Raw genomic sequence first — 24,967 nt, 5'->3', positions numbered from 1 at the left:
TATGCCAGTCCCACCCACATATAATCATGGCACAGGAGAGAAACAGTTAGCACAGCAGTATTATAGTGTCAGTGAGCTGAGCTAAATCTCACTACTATCTGTGAGGAGTTTGTATGTTTCCTCTGGGAGCTCTTGTTTCCTCCCACATTCCAAAGACGTGTGGGTTAGTAGGTTAATTGGTCACATGGATGTACAGTGTAAGGGTATAACATCTTTATTAATTGTTTGTTTTCTTGCATTATAGGCACTAGAGAAAAAAGGCATCAGTCATCTCACTGAAAAAGATTTGAAGGACAGAAACAAGAGAATTCAAGAGGACAACCGTTTGGAACTGCAGAAGGTATGGGCTAATATCTTAGTTTTCTACAAACCTTTCATTCTGCTGTCTTTAACCTTAATGTTCCTGAAGTTTCTGCAAATCTGATTTTGGTGCATTTCCGCATCTTCCTTCCAAACTGACCGGGTCAAATTGGCACTCAGGAGGAGAAGTCAAAACCCTTTCTTGTTTGAAGTGTCTTTTGAGCTGGGGGAAAAAATTTGGTGTAAAGTTTCTTGTGTTTTCAGAACATAGCTTGGCTCAATGGGCAACCTGTTGGCAGTGATTTCTTCACTTTCTGGAGGATGACTTGCTTTCTATTGAGGACCATTAGGTAACAGCTACAAAGTTTAATTTCATTTATTGGGGGATAGAGTGATTGTTCTACATTTAAATAAATGTTAATTCTATTAGCTCAACGTTTTATTTATTTTTAAGGAAATATTTGGAAGTTATGCTGTTGATGACTGATAATTATTTCAGAATCAGATTTAATATCACTGGCATAGCAATGCTGCAGTGAATTGGACAAATATCTTTGATTCCACTCCACATTGGAGCAGAAATTGTGGTATAGAGTGATTCTAACTCAACCATTTTCAAGATTACAAATTTCAGTCAAAACTTGTGGAATGATTGCATTTTTATGGACCTGTCATTGACCCTTACACAGCTGCTTATAGATGGGATTTGCAAGAAGGAATGTGTGGATAGCTCAAATCCACCCAAATGTTTCTGATATTTAAATATGAAGGGTGGCTGGATATTGGGAATATCCAGATTAATCCTCAAACTTTCCGAATCAGAATAAGGTTTAATATCACTGGTATATGTCATGAACCCAACGTTTGGAAGTTTTAAGCGCCATTCCAGATCGAAAAGGTCAGTGTGTCGCGGCCCGGGGTGAGGACGAGCTGGTTCAGTTCGCTGCCACAAAAAAAAAGAAACCCCAAGAAAAAGCATTAAAAAGACTGTCAAACACCCAATGTGCAAAGAAATAATAAACAAATCACGCAAACAATTAGTGTTCTGAGCTAAAGTTCACAAAGACAGTCCAGTGTATCTGAGAAACAGGACGAAGAAACTGGAAATGTGGTTTAAAGGAGATCAAAAAGCTGTTGTCAAATGGAAGAACCTGAGCTGAGGATTAAGCGTTGATCCACATTAATCAGACAAACAGATTGGCTTTATGTACATTGAAACAGAGTGAAATGCATTGTTTGTCTAACACAGTACAAGGATTGTTCTGGGGAAGCCCCCAAGTGGCACTACACTTCTGGTGCCAGTGTAGCGTGCCCACAACTCCGCCTACCTCCCCATCTTTGGAGTGTAGGAGGAACTGGAGCACCTGGAGGAAACCCATGCAATGACAAGCTTCTTACATATAGCTGGGGAAATTGAAACCCAATCACTGGTGCTGTAAAGTGATTGCACTACTATGCATATGTGCATTGTGTTGTTGCATTTCAGGTGTGGAGACAATATCCAGTGGCAGGAACGTAGCAAGACTCAGATCTGCCGTTTCCTGTTGGTCACAGTAGGCATTGTAATACACAGATTCTTGTAACTTGTGGTGTCTCAACTCCAGTAGTTGTCCCAGTTAAACATTCTGGACAAGGTGTCTGATTTGGTGGCTTCATTGCAAATTAAGATGATTCTCACTCTGACTTCATCAAATAAGAACATTGTGCGATCATGTGGATCTCCTCTGGGTGCTCTGGTTTCTTCCCACAGTCCAAAGGCGTACCAGTTAGTAGTTTAATTGGTCATTGCAAATTGTCCTGTGATCTCCTAGGGTGAAACTGGGGGGGGGGGGGTTGCTGGGTGGTGCGGCTCGAAGGGCCGGAAGGGTCTGTTCTGCGATGTATCTCTAAGTAAATAAGTAGATACCACTTAATAAGTTTTTTTAAAAAGGTGCCACGGTAGCGTAGCAGTTAGTTGCCACTTGGGGCATCAGAGTTCAATCCCGGTGTCTTTGATAAAGGGTCTTTCCGTCCATCCCGTGGAATGCGTGTGTTTCGTCCAGGCGGTCTGGTTTTTCACACAGTACAAAGACCTTCTGGTTAATTGATCATTGTAAATTGTCCTGCATTAAGCTAGGGTTAAACAGGTGGGTTGTTGGGTAGAGTGGCTCAAGTTAACCAATTTTACGTCACGTGTCAGTGGTAATAAACCTGATTCTGATTCTGATTTACTGGGCCCGAGGGGCCTATTCCACCCTGTGTCTCTGGATAAATAAAAAATAAAATAAATAAAGAAGTTAAAGATACCATGAGGTTTGAGAGAAAGCTATGTTGCCAAGAGTGGAAAATACAAAAATTGGGAAAAATTCTGATTTTGGCAAAGGTGGACCAAGAAATTAGGAAGAGAAGGAAAGTAATATATATAATCTTCATTATTTTAGGACTATATGATATAGGAGCTGAATTAGGCCATTTGGCCCATTGCTCATTGTAAATTGCCCTGTGATTAGGCTAGGGTTAAATAGGTGGGTTGCTGGGTGTGGCTTGTTGGGCCGGAGGGGCCTGTTCTGTGCTCTAACTCTAAATAATTAAATAGCAAAAGTAGAGGATAATTTTATAAAACTTGGCTGTGGTTTCTGCTTATTGTAATTAAAGTCATAATTAACCTTTTAATTGTTTGACAACCTATTTTTATCCATGTGCCTTTTATTTAATCCTAAGTATGACAAGGTATTGTGTGGGCACGTGGCCAAGTGGTTAAGGCATTCGTCTGGTGATCTCAAGGTCGTTAGTTTGAGCCTCAGCTGTGGCAGTGTGTTTGTGTCCTTGAGCAAGGCACTTAACCACACATTGCTCTAGCGTCTGTGCAAGGAGTGGCGCCCCACACAGACTTCCAATCTGCACCTTGTAAGGCATGAAAATGCCCGACGCAGGCCTCTCATGGTCTGAGTCGACGTTTCCCCCCCCCCATGACAAAAACTGAGACTGACTTACACTTGATACATTATGGAAACGTTTCTCAATTTTGTTCATCACCTACTCACCATAAAAAAACCAGGTTTTTACATAGTTGGTTAAGGTATCGGGATACTGACATATTGTCGTCGGATCTGAGGGAGATTTTTGTAAGTGGAAGAGGAGAAATTAAGTTTATTGATCAGCGTTCTGGTTCTGGGTACAAACTCAACACCAACAGATTAGGTTTTTGATAAATGAGTTTTATCAGTGAACAGTTTATAGATCTTAATCTTGTTGACAAAATATTGATTATATGTATTGTTTAATTTTTAGTTAAACATTTTAATAAATTAGTATCAGTTTTGTACGAGCAGTTCCAGTGGAAGATAACATTGAGGGGAAGTGCAAGGGGGTAGACTGATGCACGAACAGTGTTTATTTTGCCCCATTGAATCCAAAATGACTAAGGATTTTATTGAAAAATCAAGCAATATCCTTTAATTGAAAATTAAACATAGAACATCACAACATGGTACAGACCTTTAGCCCACAATGTTGTGCAAAATATTAACCTACTCTAAGATCAATCCAACCCTTCCCTTCCTACATAGCCCTCCATTTTTCTATCATCCATGTGCTTATCTACAGTTTCTTCGATATCCCTAATGTATCTGCCTCTACCACTTCCCTGACAGTACATTCCACATACCACTCTCTGTGTTTAAAAAAGAACCTCTGATATTCCCCCTATATTTTTTTCTAATCCCCTGAATGTTATGCCCCCTCCTATTAGTTTTATTTATCGCATGTTGACCGAAACATTGCAACATACAGTGAACTCACTTTGAAAATGGTGCTGGGGGCTGCCCAGAAGTATCTTATTCTTATTGAGATGCAGCGCCGAACAGACCCTTCCGACCCTTTGAGCCGCAAAGCCCAGCTATCCCCCGATTTAAACCAGGCCTAGTCACAGGACAACTTAAATGACCGATTAACCAACCAACCAGTACACTATTGGACTGTGGGATGAAACTGGCGCACCTGGAGGAAACCCATGCAGTCATGGGGAAAACATACAAACTCTTTCCAGGCAGCGCGGGAATTGAACTTGGGTTGTCTGCACTGTGAAGCATTGTGCTAACCACCACACCACCGTGCCACCCCACACTTGCAGCGCCAACACAGCACACCTATGAAAATTGGGATCTGTAAATACAGAAGGCCAAATGATTAAACAGAGCTTGTGCTTAATTGTTTGCTTTTGTTGTTCACTTTACTCGGAGTTCTCATTTTGCTCTCCAGGTGAAGCAGCTTCGTCTGGAACGGGAGCGGGAGAAAAGTCTGCGGGAACAGGAGTTGGAGATGTTGCAGCGAGAAAAAGAAGCAGAACACTTCAAGACCTGGGCAGAACAAGAAGATTATTTCCACTTACAGCAAGCCAAACTGAGGTAAACTGGAATAGAGAAGCCAAGCTTCCAAATGATTTAAAACATAGCCACTCGTGTGCTTGATGTTTGGTAGAAGTACTGTTCTGCAATCTTAAACACTTAGTGGCCACTCTAGTAGGTGCCTCCTGTACTTAATAAAATGGCTACTGAGTGTATGTTTGTGGTCTGCTGCTGCTGTAGCCCATCCACTTCAAGGTTCAATGTGTCGTGTGTTCAGAGATGCTCTTCCGCACACCACTGTTGTAATGTGTGGTTATTTGAGTTACTGTCACCTTCCTGTCAGCTTGTGTTCAGAGATGCTCTTCCGCACACCACTGTTGTAATGTGTGGTTATTTGAGTTACTGTCACCTTCCTGTCAGCTTGAACCAGTCTGACTATTCTCCTCTGGCCTCTCTCATTAACAAGATGATTTCGCCTACAGAACAGCTGCTCACTTGGTGTATTTTATTCCGGTTTTTTTTGCACCATTCACGGTAAACTCTAGAGACTGTTGTGCATGAGAATCTAATAAGATCAGCAGTTTCTGAGATACTCAAACCACCCTGTCTGGCACCAACAATCATTCCACAGTCAAAGTCACTTAGGTCCCATTTCTTCCCCATTCTGATGTTTGATGTGAAAAACAGGTGAAGCTCTGGACCATGTCTGCATGGTCAAGGTTGTTGTTGTGTCACCACTCAGCGTGATTTTCAATCTCCCTCCTATGTTCTGATTCAGTGCCATCTTTGATTTGATCAATGACATTGATGTCATCAGCAAACTTGAATATGGCATTGGAGCTGTGCTTAGTTATTAAGTATTAAGCGAGTGGGGCAGGGGGCGAGGCATACAACCTTGTGGTGCACCTGTGCTGATGGAGATTGTGGGGGATTGTGTTTTTATCAGTCCGAACTGACTGGGGTTTGTAAGTGAGGAAATCCAGGGTCCAATTGCACAAGGAGGTATTGAGGCCAAGGTCTTGGAGCTTATTAATTAATTTTAAGAGATGATGATATTGTGTGCTGATGTGTAGTTGATAAAGAGCATCCTGAATATCTCCAGATATTCCAGGATCGAGTGAAGAGCCAGTGAGATGGCATATGCTGTGGACCTTTTGCTCCGGTAAGCAAACTGGAGCGGATCTAAATCTCCTGTCAGGCAGGAGCTGATGTGTTTCATCACCAGCTTCTCAAGACACTTCATCACTGTGGATGTGTGTGCTACTAGGAGATAGTCATTGTGGCAGGTCACCACATTCCTCTTGGGAACTGGTATAATTGAAGCCTGCTTGGAGCAGCTGGGTCCACACACTGCTGAAGCGAGAGGTTAAAGATCTCAGTGAGCACATCAGCCAGTTGATCAGCACAGGTCTTTAGTGTGTGGCCAGGTACCCTGGTCAGGTAAGGTTGCTTTCTGTGGATTCACCCTCCTGAAGGCAGCCCGCACGTCAGCTTCGGAGACTGAGATCATAAGGCCATTTTGGAGATGGTTCATCTGATGGCCAAAGCAAGAACAGAGGGCATTGAGCTCATACAGAAGCAAAGCCCTGCTGTCTCCCATGTCGCTTGATTCAACTTTATAAGGGGTGATAGTGTTCAAGCCCTGCCACAACTGTCAGGCATTCTTCAGTGATTCAAGTTTGGTCCGGAATTTCCACTTCGCTCGTAAGGTGGCTTTCCAGAGATCATACCTGCAACTCTTGTAGTTTTCTTAGTCACACTCTTAGTCTGATTAAGAATCTGGTGTTTTCTGATTTCTGCCAAAACACATGTTCACTGAACTGACTCCATGGCCGTGGACTCACTTCCAGCATCTCTACGTTCATGTTCTGTGTGTTACTTCTTTATCTTCTTGTTTGCGAGATTTATTCATTTTTTCTCACATTGTCTGTTTGACGACCTTTGTTGTATGCTGTTGTTCATTCTATTGTGTTTCTCTGTTTTGTGATGGCTGCAAGAAGACAAACCTCAAGACTGTATCTGATGTACATAAATAATCTACATTCAACAAAAGGGATATAAAGGAGATTAAGCACTGTTTGAACACAAGATTTGTTTTATTTTTTCCTATTACGTAAGTTGTTGTAACAATATTTAACTGGAATTGAACTTTTATTTTGTGTATAATACAAATATTACTTTGGTTTGGTTATCAGGAGCCCAAAAGGATTCATTTTGCAACAGGGAGCTAGAAGTTTGTTTGCAAGTTTGCTGCTGTATCATTTTTTTAATCTTATTATTATGAGCCTCAGGATCCACCCCATCTGGTTCAGGAACAGTTATTACCCCTCAGCCATCAGTCTCTTTAACCAGGCAGAATAACTTCACTCACTACATCATTGAACTGTCTCCCACAAACTACGGACTCACTTTCAAGGACTCTTTATCTCATGTTCTCGATACTTCTTGGTTATTTACAGTGTATATATATGTGTGTGTGTGTGTGTGTGTATATATAAATGTGGCTAAGGTGCCTAAGACTTTTACACAGTACAGGTTGACCTTCACTAATCTGACTACCTGTAATCCGGTTCCTTCAATAATCCGGCACTGATTATGTTTAATGTGATCCTTCTGTAATTCGGTATTTTCACTAATCCCGGCACTCCTCAGGTCCCAGTGGTGCCGGATTAGTGAAGGTCGACCTGTACTATATTTGTCAACGTGGAGCAGAGAGCGAATTTGTAAATCTGGTGGGAGCAAAGGATGTTGGGAATGCCGAGGGTGGAGTGGCGTGGCAGAGTTATGGGGCATGTGGCAGAGAAGGAGTGCGGGGGTGGGGCTGGTGTGGGTGTAGACACACCCAGCCCTGAAACACCAGGCAAGGTCATTTGATTCCAAACAATTAGTTATAGGTAGTCTCCCTGGTGCTTCCTGCTTGCTCCCCTCTCTCTTCCCCTTTTCCCACCCATGGTTCCCCTCTCCCTACCCCCTTCCAACTGTCGGTACACAATAGAGACCATTATCATCACTCACATATGTAACAAATTTTTTTTTGTGGCAGCAGTACAGTGCAATACATAAAATTACTACACTATTGTGCAAAAGTCTTAGACACCCTAGCAATGTATATGTGTCTAAGGCTTTTGCACAGTTCTGTATTTATTTGTTTTCTTTTTGTACTTGCGCAGTTTGGTGTCTGGTGCACACTAGTTCGGCCATCCTGTTTTATCTGGTCTTTCATTGATTGTATTGTGTTTCTTGTATTTACTGTGAATCCCCACAAGAAAATTAATCTGAGGTTTGTAAATGGTCCCATATATGTACTTTGATAATGAATTTATTTTGATCTTTCAACTATATTTCAGCTATAATCTCATCTTCCCATCACACTTGTGGGGTGGAAAGTGTTTGAGATTGAGCGTGCATTATGTTGATTCAATGAGAAAATGACTTTCAATGTATTCCTTTTGTTTTAGATCAAAGATCCGTATTATGGGAGGCCGAGCGAAGCCGATAGACCTTCTTGCTAAATACATCAGTGCAGAAGATGATGACCTAGCTGTAGAAATGCATGAACCATACACATTCCTAAATGGGCTGACTGCTTCAGACTTGGAAGACCTCCTTGAGGATATCAGAGTATGTCACTCAGTTAATACACCGTAATTTTTAATTATCTTAGTAACGTTTTAACACCTGTCCATATTAGCTCAGTTGTATTAAATTACTGAAGGACTACTGCCACCTTCCTGGGTATCTGTGGGGGTGAGTAATAAATACTGATTTTACAAATGGCATTCTTGTCCTCAAAGTCAAGTTTTTTGGTCATGTGCACTTGAGTCAGGGTGAGGAAGGCAAATGCATTGTTAGCATTCATTTCAAGAGGACTAGATTATAAAAGCAAGCGTGTAATGCTGAGGTTTTATAATGCATTAACCAGGCCATGTTTGGGGTATTGTGAGTAGATTTGGACCCTTTACCTAAGAAAGGATGTGCTGGCATTGGAGAGGGTCCAGAGGAGGTCACGGGAATGAAAGGGTTAAAGTATGAGGAGCGTTTGATGGCTCTGGCCCTGTACTCGCTGGAACTCAGGAGGGGAGGGATTTCATTGAAATCTATTGAATAGTGAATGGCTGAAATAGTGCGGACATGGAGAGGTTATTTCCTCTAGTGGGAGAGTCTAGGTCCAGAGGGCACGGCCTCAAGATATAAGGACATTCTTTTAGAACAGAGATGAGGAGGAATTTCTTTAGCTGGGAGTGGTGAATCTGTGGAATTCATTGCCACAGATAGCTGTGGAGGCCAAGTCATTGGGTATATTTAAAGCAGAGGTTGATAGGTTCTTGATTAGTCAGGGCGTAAAAGGTTTTGGAGAGAAAGCAGGAGAATGGGGTAATAAATCGGCCATGGGTGAATGGCATAATTCTGCTCTTGTATCTGATAGTTACTTTACATTTTAACACCGGTAGGCATTTGTGTGAGCAGCAAAGGCAACAAAATAATTTGAACAACTGGTTCACAATTTGGCACATAATGTAGTAATAGGTTCTTTTAATTATAACAATACCTTAGCATCTGCTGTAATTTCACAAATTTTTTGATTTACAAGTATTCAAATTATGCCCAGGTGCTCTAGAAAATATTAATGAAAGGAGCAAAAAGTTTTTGAATCATTTAATTTGAATTAACCTTGTTCAAATGAAATAGATTCTAATTATCTTAGTATTTCTATCCCACCAGCAATCTAGAAATCAGAAGATAACTTTGAATTCTTAGATAACTAAGTCTACTATGTCCTGATGAAGGGTCTCAGCCCAAAACGTTGACTGTTATTCCCATCCATGGATGCTGCCTGACCTGCTGAGTTCTCCCAGCATTTTGTGTGTGTTACTCTGGATTTCCAGCATCTGCAGAATCTCTTGTGTTTGTGATAGATAACATTAGTTGTGTTGTTAACACCTTAAGACCTTATGAATTCTAGCACCAACAAGAATTCAGTGAAAATATTAAATTTTTCCCCAATTATCAGCTTTTAGTGTCAAGATTTGACAAGAATAGCTTGTTTCTTATAAATTAAAAATATTTTATTTGTGACTAAATGATCCTCATTTTTTTTAAAGAAAGAAAACGTAGTTCTGTGTTAGAACCACCAGGAGTCAGTGTTGTGCTAAATTGGAAATTCCACAGAGTTCATGTTCATGGTTTGGAGTACTATATTAGGAATTTAAAACTGAGATTAATTTAGAAATGTTTGGAAGGAATGGAGAGAAACAAAGTACGTGGAATTCATGAAAGGAGAAAGAAAATGAAAAAGATTTTAAGTATAACACTACAGTTGTAGAGTAGGTTCAATCTTGCCTGCATTGTGTGTATTTATTCCACAAATGGAACAGGCAAAATTGCTCTTACCAGAAATAAAGCCCAAAAATCATTGGAATGGGGAAAAAGATGGAAGAATGGATCCTGAAAGCTGTCAGAAGTGAAAAGAGAGCAGAATTGGGTGAGAGGCTGGAAAAATGCTGCAGGAAGGAAGTTATTGGACAGAAGGGGTTTAAAAATATTGGAAAATATGAAGGAAGGTGCTGAATGGGTTAATATCATAGTTAACAGGTTACTTTGACCAGTGGGGATGAACCCAGCATTACTAAAAGAAACTAGTGTGGGGGCAAACAATCTCATATCGTGGCCTTTCATTTGCCCTTAAAATGGGGCGATACAGTAGCGTAGCGGTTAGTGAGATGCTTTTACAGCTCGGGCTGTCGGAGTTTGGAGTTCAATACAGGTGTCCTCTTTTAAAAAAAAAAGTTTGTACATTCTTACCCGTGTGTGTATGGGTTTCTTCCAGGCACTCCGGTTTCCTCCCACAGTCCAAAGACATATGGATTAGTAGGTTAATAGGTCATTGTAAATTATCCTGTGATTCAACTAGGATTAAATAGGTGGGTTGCTAGGTGCTGCAGCTCGGTCGGCCGGAAGGGCCTATTCTGTGCTCTATCTCCAAATAAGAATTAAAGTGAAATGCACAACTTCTGTTCACTATTTTTTCTGTGGAAACTTTTTAAGTTATGGTTAATATTCACGCTGAACTGATAGCATACGTGAGATATTACCAGAGCCTTTCTTAAGGCATCCTGATCATACTGTATGTTGAAGATGCAGGTTCTCCAGAGAAGAACCATTTGCTGTAGTACTCATTAGTCTTGATCTCCTCAAGGTCAGGCTTTAAGGTGCAGTTTTACTCTTGCTGCTCTTGATTATCTAATGAGTTGCTGAGCTATTTAAATCAGGAAGTCTCTCAATCTACCCCAGCTTCAAGGTTGGAAGAAGAGTGAAAGGGAGGAGACTGGTTTGGTGGTTCCTGTTGGAAGTTGCTGAAGGTTTTCAAAGTAGATTCTAGTTGCCTCCCTTTTGACCTAAGGTACTGGTGAGCCCGGTTTCCTTCCAGGGGGTCAGTGTGGACATGGTGGAGGATTACAAATACCTGGGGATACGAATTGACAATAAACTGGACTGGTCAAAGAACACGGAGGTTGTCTACAAGAAGGGTCTGAACCGTCTCTATTTCCTGAGGAGACTGAGGTCCTGTAACATCTGCCGAACGATGCTGAGGATGTTCTACGAGTCTGTGGTGGCCAGTGCGATCATGTTTGCTGTTGTGTGCTGGGGCAGCAGGCTGAGGGTAGCAGACACCAACATAATGAACAAACTTATTCGTAAGGCCAGTGATGTTGTGGGGATGGAACTGGACACTCTGACGGTGGTGTCTGAAAAGAGGATGCTGTCCAAGTTGCATGCCATCTTGGTCAATGTCTCCCATCCACTACATAATGTACTGGTTGGGCACAGGAGTACATTCAGCCAGAGATTCATTCCACCGAGATGCAACACAGAGCATCATAGGAAGTCATTCCTGCCTGTGGCCATCAAACTTTACAACTCCTCCCTTGGAGGGTCAGACACCCTGAGCCAATAGGCTAGTCCTGGACTTATTTCCTGGCATAATTTACATATTAATGTTTGATTATTTATGGTTTTATTACTATTTATTTATGATGCAACTGTAGCGAAAACCAATTTCCCTCGGGATCAATAAAGTATGACTATGAGACTCCCCATCAAATTAATTTTAGTTGATATTGTTTAGTTATTGTTAATCCTCTGGATCTGAATTATTGATGTCTTTTGAAATGATGACATTGGCGCCACTGTAGGGTAGCGATTAGCATAAAACTAAAACGGTTCGGGACGTTCTGGAGTTCAGTTCCAGCGCTGTGTAAGGAATGTATATGTTCTCCCCATGAACAGCATGTGTTTCCTCTGGGTGCTCTGGTTTTTTCCCCCACAGTCCAAAGATGTACTGGATGGTAGGTTAATTGGTCATTGTAAATTGTAATGTGGAAGCGCGTTCAGTGGTTTGATGAGTGAAATAGAAGACACTGATTATGAATAAGCATGTTAATTATTTATTTACAAACTGTAAAAGATTTGACCAAACACAACAAGAAAATTAAAGACCATGAGACCGTAAGTCATAGGAGCCAAATTAGGCCATCTGGCCCATTGAGTCTGCTCTGCCATTCAATCATGGTTGATCCTTTTTTTTTCCCTCCTCCTCAACCCCAGTTCCCGGCCTTCTCCCCGTAATCTTTGATGCAATGTCCAATAAAGAACCTATCAATCTCTGTCTTAAGTAAACCCCACGACCTGGTCTCCACAGCTGCACATGGCTACAAATTCCACAAATTTACCACCCTTTGGCTAAAGAAATTTCCCCCCATCCCTGTGTTAATGGATGTCCCTCAATCCTGAGACCGTGCCCACTTGTCCTTGATTCTCCCACCAGGGGAAACCTCCTTTCCACATCTACACTGTCTTAGGCCTTTCAAGATTTGAAAGGTTTCAATGAGATCTCCCTTCATCCTTCTGAATTCCAGTGAGTACAAACCCAGAACCATCAAACGTTCCTCGTATGATAACCCTTTCATTCCTGGAATCATCCTTGCGAATCTCCTCTGGACCCTCTCCAATGCCAACACATCTTTTCTAAGAGGCATCGGCTCTGTGTAATGCATATGTTAAGGTTTCCTTTTTGTTTTTTTTTCTCTTACTGTACCATTCAAATGGCTGTGGTGTGCTCTTCGTGCTGGATGTTGGAAAACTGGGAGACCTAGGGTCTCCCAGGGAACTACATCTGCGTGAAATGCATCCGGCTGCAGCTCCCTGAAGACCGTGTTAGGGGTCTGGAGCAGCAACTGGATGACCTTTGGCTTGTACGGGAGAGTGAGGAGATAATTGATCAGAGTTACAGGGAGGTAGTCACCCTGAAGTTGCAGGAGGCGAGTAGCTGGGTGACTGTCAGGTGAAATGGAAATAGGCAGTTAGAGCAGAGCACCCCTGTGGCAATTCCCCTCAAAAACAAGTATACTGCTTTGAATACTTGCGTGGGGGATGACCTGCCACGAGAATGCCATGGCGACAGGGTTACAGGCACTAAGCATGGGTCTGTGGTGCAGAAGGGAAAGAGAAGAAGGGAGCGGTAGTGATATGGGACTCAATAGTGAGGGGAATAGACAGGAGATTCTGTGGACATGAACGGGACACCCGGATGGTATATGGCCTCCCAGGTGCCAGGGTCAGAACAGTGTTATGGTGAGAAGGTGGGGGAGTGGGACTAAATGGGAGAATGGATCAGCTCACGATAAAATGGCGAAGCAGACTCGATGGGCCGAATGGCCAACTTTTGCTCCTTTGTCTTATGGTCAGGGATGTCTCAGATCGTGTCCACAACATTTTGGAGAGGGAGGGGGAGCGGCCAGATATCTTGGTACATATTGGTACCAATGACATAGGAAGGAGAAGCAATGAGGTCCTGAAAAGAGTATTTAGAGAGCTGGACAGAAAGCTGAGAAGCAGGACCTCCAGGTTAGACTGCATTGGCGCTGCTTCCTACACGCATGCAGAACTCGTTGACTTTATTAACTTTGCCTCCAACTTGCACCCTGCCGTCAAGCTTACCTGGTCCATTTTCGACACCTCCCTCCCCTTTCTAGATCTTTCTGTCTCTGTCTCTGGAGACAGCTTATCCACTGATGTCTACTATAAGCCTACTGACTCTCACAGCTATCTGGACTATTCCTCTTCTCACCCTGTCTCTTGCAAAAATGCCATCCCCTTCTTGCAATTCCTCCGTCTCCGCCGCATCTGCTCTCAGGATGAGGCTTTTCATTCTAGGACGAGGGAGATGTCTTCCTTTTTTAAAGAAAGGGGCTTCCCTTCCTCCACTATCAACTCTGCTCTTAAACACATCTCCCCCATTTCACGTACATCTGCTCTCACTCCATCCTCCCCCCACCCCACTAGGAATAGGGTTCCCCTGGTCCTCACCTACCACCCCACCAGCCTCCGGGTCCAACATATTATTCTCCGTAACTTCCGCCACCTCCAACGGGAGCCCACCACTAAGCACATCTTTCCCTCCCCCCCCTCTCTGCATTCCGCAGGAATCGCTCCCTACACAACTCCCTTGTCCATTCGTCCCCCCCATCCCTCCCCACTGATCTCCCTCCTGGCACTTATCCGTGTAAGCGGAACAAGTGCTACACATGCCCTTACACTTCCTCCCTTACCACCATTCGGGGCCCCAAACAGTCCTTCCAGGTGAGGCATCACTTCACCTGTGAGTCGACTGGGGTGATATACTGCGTCCGGTGCTCCCGATGTGGCCTTTTATATATTGGCGAGACCCGAGGCAGACTGGGAGACCGCTTTGCTGAACACCTACGCTCTGTCCGCCAGAGAAAGCAGGATCTCCCAGTGGCCACACATTTTAATTCCACATCCCATTCCCATTCTGATATGTCTATCCACAGCCTCCTCTACTGTAAAGATGAAGCCACACTCAGGTTGGAGGAACAACACCTTATATTCCATCTGGGTAGCCTCCAACCTGATGGCATGAACATTGACTTCTCTAACCTCCGCTAAGGCCCCACCTCCCCCTCGTACCCCATCTGTTACTCATTTTTATGCACACATTCTTTCTCTCACTCTCCTTTTTCTCCCTCTGTCCCTCTGAATATACCTCTTGCCCATCCTCTGGGTCACCCCCCCCCCCTGTCTTTCTTCCCGGACCTCCTGTCCCATGATCCTCTCGTATCCCCTTTTGCCAATCACCTCTCCAGCTCTCGGCTCTATCCCTCCCCCTCCTGTCTTCTCCTATCATTTTGGATCTCCCCCTCCCCCTCCAACTTTCAAATCCCTTACTCACTCTTCCTTCAGTTAGTCCTGACGAAGGGTCTCGGCCTGAAACGTCAACTGCACCTCTTCCTAGAGATGCTGCCTGGCCTGCTGCGTTCACCAGCAACTTTGATGTGTGTTGCTTGAATTTCCAGCATCTGCAGAATTCCTGTTGTTTGTCTCCAGGTTAGACATTTCTGGATTGCTGCCTGTGCCACGCGCCAGTGAGGGCAGAATCAGGATGATCTGGCAGATAAATGTGTGGCTGAGAAGCTGGTGCAGGGGGCAGGGGTTCAGGTTCTTGGATCATTGGGATCTCTTCTGGGGGAGGTATGACCTATTCAGAAGTGACAGGATGCACCTGAACCCGAGGGGGAGCAGTATTCTCGCGGGCAGGTTTGTTACAGCTGTTGGTGAAGGTTTAAACGAATTTGGCTGGAGGGGTGGGAACTGGAGTGAAGCGACTCAGGATAGGGCAGATGGTAAAAAAGTAAAGATAGCATGCAGTTAGACTGTCAGGAAGAGCAGGCAGGTGATCATTCAATATTCAGCAAACAGATACTTAACTAAGAGTGCGAGTGGGCCTTCTAAGTCTAGAGCATACTTTCTCAATGGTTATTCAGCACTAGCCCCCGGAGACAAAAGAAAAGAGGCCTAGCCTCCCACATGTGCCGTGGCACACAAGGCAACCAACGGGAAAGAGCTGCTGCTGGCCAATCGATGACCGGCATGATGGAAGCAGCTTTTGACCAACAAGTAAACTAACCCCACGTAACAATTATCCGGTGATTAGGGAAGTGTTAAATAGCTGGGTTGCTGGACATTGTGGCTCATTGTGCTGGAAGGGCCTGTTTGTAAAACCAGTACCTCAGAGAAGTTTGGGAAATAGGTGGTAGAAATGCGTTTGTATTCTAAGGTTTGCTAGTATAGATAGTGCTAATGTTGACTGTATCCCTTTGTGGTTTTGTTACCCTGGAACTACTAATTGGAATATCATTGTGTAAGAATGTGTTGAGCAATTTGTACCGACAAGTCTCAGAGGGGGAAAGTATCTTAAGTAATTTTACTTAAAAACTACTTAAGTTAAGAAAAAACTTCAGTAAGTAGTAGTTAAGTTGTTCAATCTTTAAGAGAAGTTTAGATAGGTACCTGACTGAGAGGGGTATGTGGGCTATGGTCTTGTTGCGGGTGGATGGGACTAAGGAATTTAAATGGTTCAGTATGGACTAGATAGGCTGAAGAGCCTGTTTCTGTGCAGTAGTTTTCTAGGACTGTCGTTAAAAGCCCAATAGATTCTGCAGATGCTGAAAGTTCAGAGTAACACACACAAAATGCTAGAGGAACTCAGCAGCTCAAGTAGCATCTATGGAGAGGAATAGTTGACGTTTCGAGCCGAGGTCGTTTACTCCTCTGTGGATGCTGCCTGACCTGCTGAGTTCCTTCTGCTTTTTGTACCTAATTTTGTTTAGCTGCATACATGTGTGCAGTTGAATGACAATAACTGCCATAAGTGTAACTTTCCAGTGGCCAATCATCTTAATTCCAATTCCCATTCCTGTTCCAACATGTCGGTCCATGTCCTCTTGTGCCAAGATGAGGCCACCTTCAGGGTGGAGGAGCAACATTTTCTATTCCTTCTGGGTAGCCTCCAACCTAATGGCATGAATATCCATTTCTCCTTCTGGTAAAAAAAATGTTTTCCTTCTCCCTCCCCTCATCTTCTATTCACCACTCTGGCCTCTTGCCTCTTCTCACCCACCTATCACCTCCTCCTGTGTCCCCTCCTCTTACCCTTTCTCCTATAGACCACTCTCCTCTCCTATCAGATTCCTCTTTCCCTTTACTGCCTTCACCTATCACCTTCCAGCTATACTACTTCACCCTCCCTTCACCTTTTTATTCTGGTGTCTTCCCCTTCCTTTCCAGTCCTGAAGAACAGTTTCAGCCCGAAACATCAAAATGTACTCAATTCTATAGGTGCTATCTGACCTGCTAAGTTTCTGCAGCATTTCGAGGATAGCATGGTGGTGCGGTGCTTAGCAGAACACTTTACAGTAACAACGACCTCAGTTCAATTCCCGTCACTGCCTGTAAGGAGTTTCTACGTTCTCCCCATGACTGCGTGGGGTTCCTCCAGGTGCTCTGGTTTCCTCCCACAGTCCAAAGATGTATTGGTTGGTAGGTTAATTGGTCATTGTAGTTTGTCCCATGATTAGGCTCGGGTTAAATCAGGGATTGCTAGGTGGCGTGGCTCAAAGTGTCTTTGCTCGCTGTATCTCAATAAAAAATTTAAGAAGAATTTCCAGCCTGTTTAAACTTGAACTTCAAAATGTTACAATCTAGAAATACAAACATTAGTGTCTGTGTGTGCTCACATCATGAATAATTTGAAGATTCCTGTGACTCACTGTTTTTTACTTTGTACGTAAGGTTTACATGGAACTGGAGCAAGGCAAGAATGCTGACTTCTGGAGAGATATGACGACTATTACTGAGGATGAAATCAGTAATCTGAAAAAACTGGAAGCTTCAGGAAAAGGACCAGGTAATGGAAAACTACTGGACCTTTCAGTTGATTGGGGCAAACATAACTGAGGCGCACCGTACAGTACAACCCAGATCTCTCCATGGGGACTGAGTAAAGACTACAACTAAAGTAATATTGATTTAAGCAGTATTGATTACCCAAGATGATATTGCTACTGAAGATGATAAATTTTTAAATACTGCAGTATTGCCTTACAACCATCAGTCTCCTGAACCAGCATGGATAGCTTTATTCACCTCAACTCTGAATCTGATTCCACAACCTACAGACTCATTTCAAGAACTCTATAACTCACATTCTCGATATTTTCTTTTGCTCATTTTGTCTTCTTTTGGTAGTTAGTCTGTCTCTGTTTATGTATAGTATTTCATACTTTTTATTGTATGTATTTATTTTCCTATGAATACTTACTGCCTGTTACAAGGCTGCTGATTAGGTCAGCAATGAAGATCCTCCATCTCTGGTGATGTTCAGGGCTTCCTTCATCACGTCAGTAGCTTCCTCTCGGTTTTCACTACGGTCAGTCATGCAAATCCTGGGTGGAGACTCAGGAATACCCTCACACTCAAATATAGAAGGATTCTTCATTACTGTTTCCGTAGCAGCTTTGTTTGACCAGTCAGGGTTGTTAGCCCTGAGCTGAACCCCCGAACCTGGAGGACCAGTAGACCACTCTTAGTCTGGCCTGTACCCTTTGACCTGTTTGGCATGGGTGACTTAACAAAGAGCCAAAGCATGAAGTCCTGACTCCAGCCAGCATAGCTCCCCAGGTCACTGACGCACACTAGCCTCCAAACCATGATGAGGTTCTGGTCCTCTTGGAGGTAGTATATGGTTAACAAATACGTGCTTTGATAATAAATTTACTTTGACTTTCACTTAGAAATGCTATACATTAATGAACTCTGGTGCCCATAATGGAGCTGACTGAGTTTACAACTTCCTGCAGCTTATTCCTTTCCCCCTCACCACCCCCATACCAGACAGTGATACAACACTGTAACAAGCCCTTCCTCCCAACAAGCCATTTAACCTTCCAAGCCATACATCTTTGGAATGTGGGAGGAAACCAGAGCAAATCCATGCAGTTATGGGGAGAACGTACAAGTTCTTTCCAGACAGTAGCAGGATTGAACCCTGCTCATTGGTGCTGTAATGGCATTGTGCTAGCCATTATGCTACCGTGATGCCTCCAAAGAGAGATTTCTTTAACACTAGTGACACTTAGAATAGGGCACTACGGTAGCGTAGTGGTTAGTGTGATACGGTTACAGCTCAAGGCGTGGGAGTTCGGAGTTTAATTCCAATGTCCTCTGTAAGGAAGTTTGTATGTTCTTCCCCATGACCTCGTGGGTTTCTTCCGGGTGCTCCAGTTTCCTCCTACAGTCCAAAGTTGTATCAGAATTGTCCTGTGATTAGGCTAAAGTTAAATCGGGGAGTTGCTAGGAAGCGCAGGTTCTTGGGCTGAAAGGGCCTGTTTCACGCTGAGTCTCTAAATGAAGATATAATATATCTCAGGCATCACTGATAAGTTCTGTTCCTATGTGCTCAGTAGTTAAAACCTCTCTGTGGCTCTTTGGAAATTATAAATTGTGTGTCCTATAGCTTATATTTTCACATGATACAAAACAGTTTGAATGACTCAATCACCTCCCACTCACCTTTGATTGTACCTTTGTCTTAATCTTTTTCGCTTTTAAGTTAGTGAAATATTTCTTTCCCATCACAAACGAGAGAAAATCTGCAGATGCTGGAAATCTGAGCGACACACACAAAATGCTGGAGGAACTCAGCAGGCCAGGCAGCATCTATGGAAAAGAGTACAATCGGCGTTTTGGGCTGAGACCCTTTGGCAGGACTGGAGGGAAAAGGCTGAAGAGCAGATTTAAAAGATGGGAGGGGAGAGAGCAGCACAAGGTGATGGTTGAAACCTGCAGGAGGAAGGATGAACTAAAGAGCTGGGAAGTTGATTGGTGAACGAGATACAGGGCTGGAGAAGGGGGGGAGTCTGATAGAGGACAGAAGACATGGAAGAAAGAAAAAGGGGGAGGAGCACCAGAAGGTGATGGGCGGACAAGGAGATGAGGTGAGAGGGAGAAAAGGGGATGGGAAATGGTGAAGGAGAATGGGGTGGGGGGCATTACTGGAAGTTTGAGAAATCGATGATCATCCCATCAGGCTGGAGGCTATCCAAACGGAATATGAGGTGTTGTTCCTCCAACGTAAGTGTGGCCTCATCACGACAGTGGAGGAGGCCATCGATGGACATAACGGAATGGGAAGTGGAATTAAAATGGGCGGCCACTGGAAAATCCCACTTTTTCTGGCAGATGGAGTGTAGGTGCTCTGTGAAGCAGTCTCCCAATCTATATCAGGTTTCACCGATATATAGGAGGCCATGCCAGGAGCACCGGACACTGTATATGACCTCAACAGACTCACAGGTGAAGTGTTGCCTCACCTGGAAGGACTTTTTAGGGCCCTGAATGGGAGTGAGGGAGGAGGTGTAGGGGAAGGTGTAGCACTTGTTCAGATAAATGCCAGGAGGGAGATCAGTGAGGATGGGGAGGGACGAATGGATAAGGGAGTCACATAGGGAGCGATCCCTGCGGAAAGCAGAAAGTGGGGTGGGGGGGGAGATGTGTTTGGTGGTGGGATCCCATTGGAGATGGTGGAAATTTTGGAGAATTATGTGCGGGAAGCAGAGGCTGGTGGAGTGGTGGGTAAGGACAAGAGGAACCCTATTCCTGGTAGGGTGGCAGGAAGATGGGGTAAGAGCAGATGTACATGAAGTTCTTTCCTATTCTTATTTCAGTGAACTTTCAACAGAATGCCATCTTGTTTTCTTTTACTTTTCATTTATTTAGTAATACATTGTGGGGTCGACCCTTCCGGCTCTTCATTTGGCTTGTCATACGAAGAGCGTTTGATGGCTCTGAGCTTGTATTCGCTAGAATTCAAAAGAGTGAAGGGTGACCTCATTGAAATCTATTGACTGGTGAAAGGCCTTGATAGAGTGGATGTGAAGAGGATGGTTCCTATGGTGGGAGAGTTTAAGAACGGAGCAGACAGCCTCAGAATAGAGGGTGCATCTTTTTGGAAAGGAGATAAAGTGGAATTTCTTTAGCCAGAGAATGGAATTCTTTGCCACAGGCAGCTGTGGAGGCCAAGTCCTTATGTATATTTAATGCAGAGGTTGATAGATTCTTGATTGGTCAGGGCATGAAGGGAAATGGGGAGAAGGCAGGAGACTGGAGCTAAGAGAAAAATTGGATCAGCCATGATGAAATGACGGAGTTAACTCGATGGGCCACATGGCCTAATCCTGCGCCTATATCTTATAATCATATGGTCTCATGATGTCTAAGCCACGCTGCCCCGGCAGAGCGCGAGAAACCTGACTAATCCTAAGCTAATCATGGGACAATTTATATTAACCAGTTAACCTACCTGGTAGGTCTTTGGACTGTTGGAGAAACCGGAGGACCTGGACGAAATACAAACACATATGGGAGGAATGTATAAACTTTCTTACAGTGGACACTGGTATTGAACTCCAAAGTCTGACATCCTGAGCTGTGATAGCATCTTGCTAACTGCTACACTACTATGTCACCCCATTTTAAGGAGAAATGAAAGACTGTGTTATCACCGTGAAATTCTGTTTGCCCCACACTAGTTTCTCTTCGTAACGCTGAATTCACTCTCACGGGACCAAGTAACCTGTTAATTTTGAGTGATATTAACCCATTCAGTGCCTTTCTGCATATTATCCAATATCTCTAAATCCCTCATGCCCCAATGACTTCTTTCTGCGTTTTTCCAGCTTCTCACCTATTTTTGCTCTCTTTTCACTTCTGATAGCTTCAGGGATCCGTTCTTGCATCTTTCTCCCCATTCCAGTCACTTCTGGGCTTTCATTTCTGGTAAGAGTTGCAAATTTGGCCTGTTCCATTTGTGGGATAACTTGCACACAATGCAGGCAAGGTTGAACCCAGTCTGCAACTGTAGTGTTATACTTTAAATCTTTTTCATTTTCCTTCTCCCTTCATGAATTCCATGTACTTTATTTCTCTCCGTTTCCTCCAGACATTTCTAAATTAATCTCAGCTTCAAATTCCCTAACCGCTACGAATTCCCTAGTTCCCTACCATGGCACTGACTGTTGTTTTGCCTATCATCTCCATATTTTGAAGGTCGAATGAGTGAGTTGCACTCCAGTGAATTTACTGTTAATGTCTCCAAAGGCTTTGGGAATGTATCCAGACTCATGTGAAACTATGTTGTTACTTTATAAATCTGAAAGGCTTTTGAGCTGCCAAACCACAGACATTCAGAGAAAGTCGAGACAACTCAGTTCCTTCAGTTCACTCCCTATGGTCAATTTGAAGGCAATTCTAAACATTTTGGTGATCTGGAGTCGAATTTTTAGTTGATTTTTCATCATTATTGGTTAAACTAATCTTAAGTGCATTTGTAGACAGAAATTCCATGAAGTCCGGAGCTTCCTTAAGTATAAACTTTTTATTTATTACAAGCTGATGTCAACAGGGGCATCACTCGTTCTCGAACAAATGCTTCCCAATCCAAAGTTTTCATTTCATTGTGTAGCTCGTGTGGGTTGAGTTGTTCTCTGGTCTTGGCAATTCATTTGCAAACGTTTCGTCACCATACGAGGAGACATCATCAGTATGCTGTTAAGTTGTGGTGTATCTTCTGAATACTTGGCCTTCATATACTTCTCTATTGGCTGACTGGACATCATTTCAAGATTCCAGATTTATTTATTCTCAAAGAATGTACAAATTATACTACCTTGAGATTTGCTTGCTCACAGGTAGCCACAAAGCAAGAAACCTGAAAGAATCCAATTAAAGGGAATAAAAAGACCAACACTCAATGTGCATGAGAAAGAAAAAACAAGAACTAAAAATCATGCAAACAGTTGAAATGAACAACAGCATTCTGAACCAAAAATGAATCCTCGGATCTGAGTCCCGGAGTAGGCCCAAAGCCTCACTTATTAGTTCATCACATTAGCGGGTACGGAGCACAGCAGCCAGGGCAGCCTTCAGCCTCAGAGCCATGGAGATGACCATCGCGCAGGACGAGTGAAGTCAGCTCTCGTCCCGACTGACGCTGTCTTTTCCGTCTATCTGGGCCGGCGTTCAAATTGACCCAACAATGGAACAGCGAAAGGCTCTGTACCCTGGAGACAGGAAACTCAGTTGTGATGTGAGACTCTGCCTAGTCTCTACCCATGAAGATCAAGAGGGCCACAAATTCAACTGGGCATCAGTGAAAGTCATGGCGCTAGCAAACGCACGGCATGCTAGAGAATTCCTAGAAGCAGGGTTTTCCACGAACAGTTCTATAAACAGACACGTCGACCTCGATCTGATTTATGAGACAATATGGGCAAACTTCCAGGACCACAATGCACAGAGTTCGTCACACAACCAATCAGCGACAAGTTCTCTTCCCTGCATCACAATTGAGTTCCCGTAATGACAACAGATCAGCTGATTGATCATTATGTGAAGCCAAGCATTCGGAGGACACGCCACAACCTAACAGTGCAATGATGATGTCTCCTCGTATGGTGACAAAACGTTTGCAAATGAATTGCCAAGATCGGAGAACAATTCAACCCAACGGCTTTCATTTTTCTTATACCATTTCTTAACTATTTCTCCCCACTGTCTCCACCTCGCATGTGCTGTTTATACCTGGAATGAGCTAACCGCTTTGCAGTGTAAAGCTTCAGCAGCTGTGTTCTGCCGAGCATCATGGGCATGCTCTTTTGGCACCAGAACAATAACTGAAAAGCTCCCGTGCTCATTGCCTTTGTTGCCACACAGCTGGAGTAAAGAGAGACAAGAAAAAGTTTATGAAACGTGAAAGTTGTGCTATATTTCATTATACCTTTCAGTTAAGAAATGAATTCAGAAGCATGTGATTTTTTCCGGTTTTCATTCTGAGTATTCATGTTACCAAAAAACATTTAAAGTACCATGCAGTTTTCAGGGCATGTAAGAATAAATAAAAATAAATAATAATTTAAAAATCCTGCTCAAAGCAATGATTGGTCTGCGCAGCTGTTTTTAAAAAAAATCAGACAGAATCTTGTTTGTGTTAGATCCTTTTTGTGCATATGTTCAACAGAATTGCTATCTTGGTTTTACACATTTGAAGTTGCATTATTCTTACATAAAGGGTGACTGGATATTGGGAATTAACATGACCAAATTCATCCTTCTCTTGAACAGAAATAACTCTGACTCAGAACTGAAAACAAATATAGTACTTTTAACAAAAGTATATCTTGCAGGGCCTCGTATGAGAATGGAGTATATTCGTTCCACAGTGAGAAAGCACTTGACAAGCAATGTTAAAAATAGCCTCCAGGCACAGACTTTCTTCTGGTATGGGTCATATACTGTACTGTGCAAAAATCTTAGGCTCATTTATATAGGTGGAATACCGAAGACCTTTGCACAGTTCTGTAGTATTATGCATTACACTGTACTGCTGCCACAAAAAAAGAAAAAGAATTTCAGGACGTGATTCTGATATAGGTCTGTATTGTGGACTGAGAGTGGGAAAGGGGAAGGAGAGGGGAATCATAGTTGGGAAAAGGGGGATGGGAAAGAGGAGAGAGAGAGGGAAGCACCAGAGAGACATTCTGTAATGATCAATAAACCAATTGTCTAGAATCAATTGACCTTGTCTGGTGTCTCGGGGCTGGGTGTATCTGCACCCACACTGCCCCTACTCCTGTCCCACACCCCTCGGCGACACTCCACCCTCGCGATTCCAACTTCCTCTACTCCCGTCAGATTTACAAGCTTATATGTGCCTAAGACTTTTGCACAGTACTGTATAGTTCTGTTCAATGTGGGCTGCAGCATAGCGGTTAGTGTGATGTTTTACCAGCCAGCTGTAAGATCAGGGTTCATTTGTTACCACCATTTGTAAGAAGTTTGTATGTTCTCCCCATGGATGTATGGATTTCCTCCAGGTGCTCTGGTTTTCTCCCACATCCCAAAGACGTATGGGTCACTTGGTCACAGAGCTATAATTGGGCTGTGCAGCCTTGATGGGCTAGAAGGCTCTGTTACCCTGCTGTATCTCTAAATAAAAATAGAAATAAAATAAAAAATAAAATTAAATGTAGGTAAGCGTGACTAGCTCAGTCTCACATTTCCTCCCACATTCTAAAGCCATAATGTTTAGGGTTAATGACGTGTGAGCATGCTAGTTTGGCACCATAAGTGTGGCAACACTTGATGGATGCCCAGCACGTCCTTGCTAATTCGATTTGCTTTGCTGTACACGTGATAAATAAAAGCTAATCAAAACTAAAGCAATGTACCCACAACCTATGGGCTCACTTTCAGGGATTCTTCATCTCATGTTCTCAATATTCATTGTTTATTTATTTATTATTATGCTTTCTTTCTTTTTGTATTTGCACAGTTCATTGTCTTTTGCACACGGGCTGAATGCCCAAGTTGGTGTGGCCTGTTACTGATTTTATTATAATTATTATTCTATTGTGGATTTATTGAGTGTC

At 43.2% G+C, this 24,967-nt stretch overlaps 1 protein-coding gene across 2 annotated transcripts in view; it reads left to right on the top strand.

Moving 5' to 3' along the window:
• Nucleotides 1-24,967, top strand: part of cactin — a 42,867-nt gene that overhangs the window by 3,145 nt on the left and 14,755 nt on the right. For both annotated transcript variants that reach the window (XM_063032771.1, XM_063032770.1), the window contains exons 2-5: nt 245-340; nt 4,540-4,685; nt 8,084-8,246; nt 17,274-17,388. In XM_063032771.1, the coding sequence (XP_062888841.1) occupies nt 245-340; nt 4,540-4,685; nt 8,084-8,246; nt 17,274-17,388 (520 nt within the window). The remainder of the gene's footprint in view (nt 1-244; nt 341-4,539; nt 4,686-8,083; nt 8,247-17,273; nt 17,389-24,967) is intronic.

This window comes from Mobula hypostoma, chromosome 24 (assembly GCF_963921235.1).
Source record: "Mobula hypostoma chromosome 24, sMobHyp1.1, whole genome shotgun sequence".
Lineage (NCBI taxonomy): Eukaryota > Metazoa > Chordata > Chondrichthyes > Myliobatiformes > Myliobatidae > Mobula > Mobula hypostoma.
Note: the sequence above shows the minus strand (reverse complement) of the source record. Positions and strands in the feature narration are given on the sequence as shown.